The sequence below is a fragment of the Pelophylax lessonae genome (genome assembly GCF_965119305.1).
Source record: "Pelophylax lessonae genome assembly, chromosome: 5".
Taxonomy (NCBI): domain Eukaryota; kingdom Metazoa; phylum Chordata; class Amphibia; order Anura; family Ranidae; genus Pelophylax; species Pelophylax lessonae.
Window position 1 is genome coordinate 464,914,537 of NC_138772.1, and position 11,951 is coordinate 464,926,487.

An 11,951-nucleotide genomic window follows, 5' to 3' on the forward strand; every position below is an offset into this window, starting at 1 on the left:
TCACTATGACTGGCCAATCATGAACAGAGACTAGGAGATGTCTATGACAATGACCACACTCTCAGTAGAGAAACCTTTACCGCCGTGGATGCTTATGTAGAGTATACAGTGCCTTGCGAAAGTATTCAGCCCCCTTGAACTTTGCAACCTTTTGCCACATTTTAGGCTTCAAACATAAAGATATAAAACTGTCATTTTTTGTGAAGAATCAACAACAAGTGGGACACAATCATGAAGTGGAACGAAATTTATTGGATATTTCAAACTTTGTTAACAAATAAAAAAATGAAAAATTGGGCGTGCAAAATTATTCAGCCCCTTTACTTTCAGTGCAGCAAACTCTCTCCAGAAGTTCAGTGAGGATCTCTGAATGATCCAATGTTGATCTAAATGACTAATGATGATAAATAGAATCCACCTGTGTATAATCAAGTCTCCGTATAAATGCACCTGCACTGTGATAGTCTCAAAGGTCCGTTTAAAGCACAGAGAGCATCATGAAGAACAAGGAACACACCAGGCAGGTCCCAGATACGGTTGTGGAGAAGTTTAAAGACGGATTTGGATACAAAAAGATTTCCCAAGCTTTAAACATCCCAAGGAGCACTGTGCAAGCGATAATATTGAAATGGAAGGAGTATCAGACCACTGCAAATCTACGAAGACCTGGCCGTCCCTCTAAACTTTCAGCTCATACAAGGAGAAGACTGATCAGAGATGCAGCCAAGAGGACCATGATCACTCTGGATGAACTGCAGAGATCTACAGCTGAGGTGGGAGACTCTGTCCATAGGACAACAATCAGTCGTATACTGCACAAATCTGGCCTTTATGGAAGAGTGGCAAGAAGAAAGCCATTTCTTAAAGATATCCATAAAAAGTGTAGTTTAAAGTTTGCCACAAGCCACCTGGAAGACACACCAAACATGTGGAAGAAGGTGCTCTTGTCAGATGAAACCAAAATCAAACTTTTTGGCAACAATGCAAAACGTTATGTTTGGCGTAAAAGCAACAGCTCATCACCCTGAACACACCATCCCCACTGTCAAACATGGTGGTGGCAGCATCATGGTTTGGGCCTGCTTTTCTTCAGCAGGGACAGGGAAGATGGTTAAAATTGATGGGAAGATGGATGGAGCCAAATACAGGACCATTCTGGAAGAAAACCTGATGGAGTCTGCAAAAGACCTGAGACTGGGACAGAGATTTGTCTTCCAACAAGAAAATGATCTAAAACATAAAGCAAAATCTACAATGGAATGGTTCACAAATAAACTATCCAGGTTTTAGAATGGCCAAGTCAAAGCCCAGACCTGAATCCAATCGAGAATCTGTGGAAAGAACTGAAAACTGCTGTTTACAAACACTCTCCATTCAACCTCACTGAGCTCGAGCTATTTTGCAAGGAGGAATGGGCAAAAATGTCAGTCTCTCGAAGTGCAAAACTGATAGAGACATACCCCAAGCGACTTGAAGCTGTAATCGCAGCAAAAGGTGGCGCTACAAAGTATTAACTTAAGGGGGCTGAATAATTTTGCACGCCCAATTATTCAGTTTTTTGTTTGTTAGAAAAGTTTGAAATATCCAATAAATTTCGTTACACTTCATGATTGTGTCCCACTTGTTGTTGATTCTTCACAAAAAATTACAGTTTTATATCTTTATGCTTGAAGTCTGAAATGTGGCAAAAGGTCGCAAAGTTCAAGGGGGCCGAATACTTTCGCAAGGCACTGTATGTTATATGATAAAGTAAAAAAAATCCTTGAGACTCAATTAGAAGCCAATTATAATTGCAATATCTGATATCGGCAATGCATATGTAGAGTATATGATATATGATGATAAAGTAAAAAAAATCCTTGAGACTCAATTAGGAGCCAATTATAATTGCAATATCTGATATCGGCAAAACGCCAGGTCTTCTAACCCAGTCACTCAGTTCAGAGGCACACATTTGCATAAATCGCAAAACTATCATTTAGTCAAGTTTCATATTCATTCAAAAATATCTTATGAAACATTGAAATACGCAACCAGCATAGCTCAAATGTCCTATATGCCTGCAAATTCATAGCATCAACATAACAGCAAGGCAGAATGGCATGTTTAGAAGGAGAGGCCAGTAGTGGCATGCAGAATTACTTTAAATGTATTTTACACACCTAGCATGAGTACCTTATTCTGTCCTTATATTAGCTTTCTGCAGTCGCCTGTGCGGTAGGTGCAGTCAGTTCAGGCTCTACAGCAGGCATGTCCAACCTGCGGCCCGGGGGCCACATGTGGCCCGGAACCCCAGTCAATGCAGCCCACTGCCCTCTGACAATTTTTTTTTTTGCTGGGAGGAAGGAAGTTGGGTCGGAGGCATGGCCACAGTGGCTTCCAACTAACGGTAGGCAAAGGCTGCCTCGGAGGGGGGGGGGGGGCGAGCATGTGCAGTGTTTCTGACTCCTACCACCATGACCACTTTAAATCACTGAAGTGGTCATGGTGGTTAAAATGTTCCTTTAATATCTCCCAGAAGAAGTAAACCTCTGTATACGGATTCCATTTCACTTGATCATCTAGTTGTGTTAAATTAGTGCGGGGGGGGTGCGCCGGTGCGGGAAGGGTGCGGCAGCATTTTATTACTTATATACCTTAACTATAGTATATATTTTATATGCGGCCCGAGAAAATTTCTCTACACTCAATGTGGCCCAGAGAAGCCAAAAGCTTGGACACCCATGCTCTACAGCATTGCACAGCAGGGGAGGGCTGGGAAACTTTGACCTAGGGCACAAGAACAACAAACTAGTTACTAGCCCACATATTTTAGGGACAGATATCCGTACAAAGAGTGCCATGGTGCCTTAATAACTGGTGGGGGTGTTAAGGATATGGTTTATTGTGACACACAATTTTTTTATATCTTACAGCATTAGCAGTAGCTATAACACATCATGTGACCAAATGCCCAGCGCTTTAGGCAGTGCTGGGCACTTGGTCACATGGCATCAGCGAACTGCAAAGGAAGTTGGTGCTGGCAGACTTTCCCTTTGCCAAAGGCTGTAATTTGCAGGTCTTAACAGTGAGCAGGTAGATATATAAAATATTATAATATACATACTACCCATAGAATACCCAGTATAATTCTTAAGACGTACCACTGACTGTAGGTTTTACACCAATTGAGGTCTGACTAGTGGAGTATTTCCATTCAGGGTCACCAGCTCAGCATATCTTATTAGCTCTAGCCTGGAGGTTAAAAGTCTTCCTCAACCCAGTTCTCCCCTGTTGTATAGTGCTGTCAATCAAACACTGGGAGCTTGTTAGTAGAAGCAGCAAGCAGTGTTATGATTACCTTAACATGGTGATCTGTCATTGTAGTGACTAACCTGCATTGCTTAACTACAATAGAGAAAAGTGAAATCATCAGCTTGGATATGGATATAGTAGGGACCCAGATAAATACAAGTGCATTTCTCGTACATTAGAGTAAAACTGTGCCATCATCCTCGATCCCCTCCAGGAACCTTTGTTCATCATACAGATGGAAGGAGATCCACAGATTGCCACTGACACATAAAACCAACATAAAGACACCTGAAACACAAGATAGGCTAAACAGAATTACTGTACATATTGTTTGGCAAGTGTTAAAGTTTACATATTTTGACTGTGTATTTAGCGGTTTGCTAAATATTGCTAATCCCTTTCTGTTTTTTAGATATACATGTGAAAGAAACATATACCAGAATAGAAATAAAAATATTTATAAACTCATACATTTATTACAAAAATAAAATATTTTTTTTTCAAAATTATCACTCCCACATTAAAATATTTAAAGAGGTGCTCCAGTCTGGACAAATAAAAAATAAAGGGATACTTACCTGTACAGGGATCCTGTGATGTCAGCCCCCCGAGTCGATTCTTCAATTGGCTTTGTGTGCAGGCGCTAAAATCTTCACTAAGGGAAACTGGCAGTGAAGTTTTCAAGCTCCACAGCCAGTTTACTACTGCGCATGCATGAATCACGCTGTGCTTTCTGAATGGCCTTGACTTCTTCTGGGACCTGTGTGGGTACCAGAAGGCAGCGAGGGGAAGGAGGAGGGGACATAATCAGAGATCGTCGCGGCAATCTTACCTGGAAGTTTGACATTAAGTCAAACATATATGATCTAATAACCACCCTACGCAACCTCACAAAGATCTCAACAATACACAAACTTGTTTAGACATCTAGTCAACATATTTTTCAGGACTTTTCTGCTTCTTCAGGACAACAATGTCTCTGCAAAAATGAAAATCATATCCATACTCTTTGATATCAGAATGTGTACTTAAAGGCTAGTTTGCACTGCTCCAAATAATTTATGGAGGGGGGTTATGGTGTGGGGATGTTTTTCAGGGGTTGGGCTTGGCCCCTTAGTTCCAGTGAAGGGAACTCTTAAGGTGTCAGCATACCAAAATATTTTGGATGATTTCATGCTCCCAACTTTGTGGGAACAATTTGGGGATGGCCCCTTACTGTTCCAACATGACTGTGCACCAGTGCACAAAGCAAGATGCATAAAGACATGGATGAGGGAGTTTGGGGTGGAGGAATTTGACTGGCCTGCACAGAGACCTGACCTCAACCTTATAGGACACCTTTGGGATGAATTAGAGTGGAGACTGTGAGCCAGGCCTTCTTGTCCAACATCAGTGTCTGACCACACAAATACGCTTCTGGAAGAATGGTTAAACATTTCCATAGACACACTCCTAAACCTTGTGGACAGCCTTCCCAGAAGAGTTGAAGCTGTTATAGCTGCAAAGGGTAGGCCACCTCAGTATTGAACCCTACAGACTAAGATTGGGATGCCATTAAAGTTTATGTACGTGTATTAGCAGGTGTCCCAATACCTTTGACAATATAGTGTGTATATATATATATATATATATATATATATATATATATATACATATATATATACAGCTACTTTTATAATCATGGGAGAAAACACAAAGTTGCCAGGGTGCAGGTTTAATAGACAGTAGCATTAAAAAAATCATCCACACTTACATAAGGACCAGAGGTGTGCAGCTGTGCAGAGGGAGATGGTCATGCACAGTGAATGGAACACAGAGCCACTGGTACAACATTCAGTACGCCATGGGCATCCTTTATGTTCACAACAGCACCTGTGTCGGGATCCCCATTGCATAGATCATTCAGGTGATTGTTGGGATGTTGTTAAATTTGCCGCCCTTATTACATTAAAAGATCTTTGGTCTGGTGAATGGGAAGACGAAGGTTCTCTCTCTACCTTTTCCATCTGTGAACCCCAAATAGTACACACTGGCTTGAAACCTAAATCTCTCTTTCATCCCATTCATGTCAAGAGTTCTTTTATTGATACATTTTATCAACTTACATATGACGAAATTCTTAAACTATGCTCTTCCATCACCTCCCCCAATAGTAGACATCACAATCTTAGTCCACTTGAAAGAAAAGCTTTGGGGGGCCTGACTGAAAATGCTGAGCTAGTGATTACCAAGATGATAGGGAGGGAGGGATGGTAGTCTTTAACAGATCTTATTATTTTCCTAAGGCCCATAGACTCCTTACAGTCACCTATCACAGACCATCACAGACTTTCCTGTGATCAGAGGACTATACAAAACTAACTATTTATATATATTCCCAAAATCCATAAAGATCTCATCAACTCTCCATTAAAGCATATTTAGATTTTAGTAAGGCTTTTGACACTGTCCCACATAGAAGACTTATCAATAAACTGCAGTCATTGAGCATGGACTCCCATATTGTTGAGTGGATTAGGCAGTGGCTGAGTGACAGACAACAGAGGGTTGTGGTCAATGGAGAACATTCAGAACAAGGTCATGTTACCAGTGGGGTACCTCAGGGATCTGTACTGGGACCAATTTTGTTTAATATCTTCATAAGTGATATTGCAAAAGGCCTCGATGGTAAGGTTTGTCTTTTTGCTGATGACACAAAGATATGTAACAGGGTTGATGTTCCTGGAGGGAAACGCCAAATGGGAAAGGATTTAGGAAAACTAGAAGAATGGTCAGAACTCTGGCAACTGAAATTTAATGTGGATAAGTGCAAGATAATGCACCTGGGACGTAAAAACCCAAGGGCAGAATATAGAATATTTGACACAGTCCTGACCTCAGTATCTGAGGAAAGGGATTTAGGAGTAATTATTTCAGAAGACTTAAAGGTGGGAAGACAATGTAATAGAGCAGCACGAAATGCCAGCAGAATGCTTGGATGTATAGGGAGAGGTATAAGCAGTAGAAAGAGAGAAGTGCTTATGCCGCTGTACAGAACACTGGTGAGACCTCACTTGGAGTATTGTGCGCAGTACTGGAGGCCATATCTCCAGAAGGATATAGATACTCTAGAGAGAGTTCAGAGAAGAGCTACTAAACTAGTACATGGATTGCAGGAAAAAACTTACCAGGAAAGGTTAAAGGACCTTAACATGTATAGCTTGGAAGAAAGAAGAGACAGAGGGGATATGATAGAAACTTTTAAATACATAAAGGGAATCAACTCGGTAAAGGAGGAGAGCATATTTAAAAGAAGAAAAACTACCACAAGAGGACACAGTTTTAAATTAGAGGGGCAAAGGTTTAAAAGTAATATGAGGAAGTATTACTTTACTGAGAGAGTAGTGGATGCATGGAATAACCTTCCTGCAGAAGTGGTAGCTGCAAATACAGTGAAGGAGTTTAAGCATGCATGGGATAGGCATAAGGCTATCCTTCATATAAGATAGGGCCAGGGACTATTCATAGGATTCAGATATATTGGGCAGACTAGATGGGCCAAATGGTTCTTATCTGCCGACACATTCTATAAAGCCTCAATGGAGAGCTTTGCCAATGGGCTGTCTGCATATCTGGACTTTTTCTTACAACCCTTAGTGCAGTCCTGCCCTCCTATTTCATACTTCTACAGGACAACTTGAGAAATTACACCTGGGTGGGAACATTCTTATGTGTGGTTATTCCTGGATTTACAGTCCCTATATACCTCCATACCACATGGTGTTTATTTAGCTGCTTTGACTCACTTTGTTACAATTTTCCAACTACATCATACTCAATTTCAATTCATTCTAGGCAGCATGTGGTTCTGTCTGGAACATAACCATTTCATCTTTTTTGGGGAATTATTACCTCCAAATACAGGTCACCACTATGTGCTTGTCCTTTGTGCCTAATTACGCAAATCTTAACATGGGTTGGTGGTAGAGTCCTGTTTTTGGAGCCCACATTATTTTCTATGAGCGGAATATAGACTTTATAATAATTATATGGGATGACTCTCCATCAACTATTCATTTTTTATTGTCCAACATTGCAATAGCAACAGCATGGGCCTTTTCTTTTCTTATATTTGTAGTTCTACTTCCTTTGTGTTCTTGGACTTTGAGCTTAGTCATATTGATGGCAGAATAGTCTCCAAAAAACATTGTAAGACCTCATCAGGAAATTCTTATTTACTTTTTAATTGCTGCCACCACCCCAGGTGGATTTACATTACAGAAGCCTGAGGAGAAATTGCACACTTGAGAAGGGGTATAATGCAGAACTTTTTGACAAAGCTCAACAAGATGTCCCAACTTCATGTCCCAGTTGGTGGATTCCCCAGCTAGAAAGAATGCATTACTAGATCTATTAATTATGAATGATCCAAATCTGATCACAGATGTAGAAATATGAGACAAGCTGGGATCTAGCGACCACAGGATGATCACATGTAGCGTAAACCCTAGGAAAAGGAGGCACAAGGATAGTACAAAAACATTAAATTTCAAACGTTTAAACTTTTCTGAACTGCGCTCAATACTACAAGACATAATTGGAACCAAATCCTAGAAGCATTGAACACGGAAGAAAAATGAGAATGCTTTAGGAACGTATTAAACAAAGGTATTACACAGTGCATTCCAATGGGCAATAAATATAGAAGAGCCAGGTTAAACCTGGGTGGCTAAACCGTAACATAAAAAGTCCTATTAAACAGAAAAAAATGGCCTTTATAAAATATAAAGGGGATAGGTCATCGTCAACATTTTAACACTACAAGGAATGCAATATGAAGTGTAAGAACGCAATCAGGGCAGCTAAAAAAAGACTAAGATCAACATTTTTTAGATATATTAACAGTAAAAACGCAAGTTCAGAGCACATTGCCCCCCGATAAAGACGATGAAGGGAGGATAATTACAGATGACACAGAGAAGGTAACTGTACTAAATGCTTTCTTCTGCTCTGTATTTTACACATGAAAAGGAGGGGTATACCGACCACGAATGTATTGTTAGTGAAACGTTGCAGGATGTACCCTTGTGGCTAACAGAAGCCATTGTCCTGAAAAGAATAGAAAATCCTAACACAAATAAATCACCAAGACCGTATGGCTTACAACTGAGAGTCCTCAAAGAACTCAATCAGGTTATAGCCAGACCATTGTACCTAATCTTTATGGACAGCATATTGACAGGAATGGAAACAGCTGATTGGAGAAAAGTCCATGTGGTACCAATATTCAAAAAAGGGCAGAGACATATACTGGGAAACTACAGGCCAGTCAGTCTAACATCAATAGTATATAAACTGTTGGAGGGGATGATAAGGAACTATATCCAAGAATTTGCTGATGAAATAAGTATCATCAGCAGAAATCAGCCTGGGTTTATAAAGGGTCATTCCTGCCAGACCAATCTGTTGGCATGGAAGTGAGGTGCCATCTAGATAGGGGAAGGCCTGTGGATGTGGAATATCTGGATTTTGCAAATGCATTCAATACAGTTCCCCATAAAGGTTTAATCTACAAACTGAGGTCTGTAGGCATAGACTATAGAGTTTTTTCATGATTAGAAAACTAGCTACAGGGGTGTATCCAAATGGTGGTGATAAATAACATGTATTCAGACTGGTTTGGAGTGGTAAGTGGGGTACCCCAAGGCTCTGTCCTTGGACAAATTCTGTTTATTTTATTAATAAATGATACAGAAGTCAGTATAGATAGCTCAATCTCAGTTTTCGCAAACAACACAAAAATAAGCAGGGCAATAACTTCTCATCAAGATACAGAAACTTTACAGAAAGACCTAATTAAGACCTAACTAAAACAATGGGGTGGGCAACTACATGACAAATGAGGTTTAATGTTGAAAAATGTAAAGTGATCAACTTGAGGGCTAAGAATATAAACTGAAACTATTCAATAGGGGGAAAACCTCTAGGGGAATCAACGATGGAGAAGAATCTGGGAGTCCTGGTAGAAGAAAGACTAAGCAATAGCAGGCAATGTCAAGCTGCAGCAAACAAAGCCAGCAGACTATTAGGTTGTATAAAAAGGGAATTTACTTTATAAATCTCTGGTTCAGCCACATCTGGAGTGTTTTGTCCTGTTTTGGTTACTAGTCCTCAGGAGGGATGTGGTGGAGCTGGAGAGAGTCCAGGGAAGGGCAACTAAATTGGTAGATAGATTGGAGGACCTTAATTATAAGGAACGACTGCAAGCACTGAATTTGTTCTCCCTTAGGAAGAGATGCTTGAGAGGAGATATGATAGCGATATACAAATACCTAATGGTGGAAGAAAACTTTTCAGTTTCAGGGAGTAAAAGAAGACACAGGGCCACACAATGGGGTTGGAGGAGAAGCGGTTTAATCTTAAGCTGCGGAGGGGATTTTTCACTGTCAGGGTGATGAGGATGTGGAACTCTCTTCCACAATTGGTGGAGTATTGATATTTTTAAATAACTCTTGGATATGTATCACAACATACGGGAATATGGGAAATGATTATCAACATTGACACACATACACTTACACAGGTTGAACTGGATGAACTATTGTCTTTATTCAACTTTGCTTATTATGAAACTATGAAGAGTGTCTTTCAGTTTCCATGCCAACCAAAAATTAAGATTTTGAATCTCAGTTTATCAATAATTTTGACTGCAGGTTCACAAAAATGGAAAAAAATCTTCCTTGGAACATATTGCTCCAAGATCTGTTATTCTATTGGGACCACAATTACTTTACAAGAAAGCCCCTATTATTAAACCTATCATTGCTCCAAGTGAACTGCAGAACATCACAAAATCCTCCTCTTATCCCCTGGCCACATTTTGTAATTTGGAGGGCATGTATCAGTGTAAAAAAAGATTATGGTAAATGTGTCCATTTGTTAACCATCACCAGAAAACATTCAACAACTCAAATGGCATAGAGTACGCAAATAAAACATTTTCGACATGTTCTACCACTTTCATAGTCTGTAGCCTATCTTGCCCATGCGGCCTCCTTTATGTGGGCTGCACTATTTGTACGGTTAGAGCAAGATTGGGTAAGCATAGAAAGCTAATTAAGAATGGAGACCATTTGACCATAGCATTTCAAGACATTTTACCCTTAAACATAACAAATCTCCCAAAAGGCTCAGGGTTTGGGTAACTGAATCTATCCCCAATACCTCTTCTTTTGCTGAGAGATTACAGAAATTTTGTAGGCGTGAAACCTTCTGGATTTTCACACTGAATACCCAAGCTTCAAATGGGCTCAATGAGGAACTAGACGCTAAAACCAATATATAACCATATTTATAAATTATCAATCTCTGCATGCTTTAATTCTGCAGTTTATATGTTTTCTATAATTAGTTATACAGTATTCTTTTTAGGTATTTTCTTAAGTCATTCATATTTTCATCAGTTGTGTTGCACACATTAATTATTTATTTTTATTTTTATTTATAGTTATTTTGATGTATGTTCTATAAATGTATACCCATTATAAATGTTAAATAATTCTCATACTCCCGCTGTCCACTTTAAGTGAATTTGGAAAGTGTGAGGGAGGGGTTGTTTTGGAAAATAGGGTAAACATTTTATTTTGTTTCTTCCTGTTATTAAACTGTCCACAACTCTGGTTATGCTAAGCTGTGATTGATAACAAGGACAAGACACTTACTAATAGCAATTAAAATCATATTCTGCTCTGTCAACAACAAAAGGCCAAGAACAAACAGATACATTTAATGTAAAACACAGGTACAAAAAAAATGTCTTGAGCAGAAATGGTTACTGGAGCTGTAATTGATTTGACTTTTATTAAATAAAGGCTTTGTCTTTAAATAGAGTGTATACATATACAATAATCAATATTTTTGTGTTGTTTTCAGGTCTTCCTTCCTCTTGCCTTTATTGTTGTTGGAGTGTCGGCATTTCTGGTCCTGGCTCCCATTATACAAAATCCAAAAGTGCAGTATTTTTATGTTTTGCTGTTTATGTTCAGCAGCATCATTATCTACATTCCCTTTGTCCATTTCAAACTGAAAATCCCATACTTCGATAAAGTCACTTGTTATCTTCAGTTATTGCTTGAGGTTTCCCCGACTGATATGTTTGAAAATTCCAAAACGGAATAAAACTGCTGAGAATAAAGACATTTCAAGTTCCTAGGGTACTAAAGAGCCGGGTCATCGTGTCAAATCAATATTCAGTAGACAGATGAACATGTTTTATACTGCTTGATGCAGGTCAGAAGGAATATTGCCAGTGATAGGAAAACAACAGTTTGGGACAAATACCACAAATAGAACCCTAGATATAAACTTTCTGTGCCTTTTTCTCTTATATACTTTCACAGACTTCATCAAAAAAGCATTAATCCTTCTCACCTTTTGCATGGCCCGAGAAGAAATCATTGTGTTCTAATCATTGTGTTCCAACGGCAGGGATGGTTCCCTGCCGGCAGAACACAACAGCGTTGCGGGAGGAATCCCCCATCAACACTGACTGTGAAGATGGAGGAATCAAGCTATTTCCTTTCCTTCCACCCCGTGGTTGAAACAGAAAGTATTGATTTGGAGGATTGAAGAAAGATATTGTACACTACATCCCACTGCTCCACAAATGTTTTAGCAAT

General features: G+C 39.5%; 1 protein-coding gene across 1 annotated transcript in view; it reads left to right on the plus strand.

The window, feature by feature from the left end:
• LOC309556880 (solute carrier family 7 member 13-like) overlaps window positions 1–11,451 on the plus strand; it is a gene marked incomplete at its 3' end in the record, with an annotated part of 38,428 nt that extends 26,977 nt beyond the window's left edge. Inside the window, exon 4 of the mRNA XM_082259413.1 lies at window positions 11,206–11,451. Within this exon, the coding sequence (XP_082115539.1) occupies window positions 11,206–11,451 (246 nt within the window). The remainder of the gene's footprint in view (window positions 1–11,205) is intronic.
• Window positions 11,452–11,951: the final 500 nt, after the last annotated feature.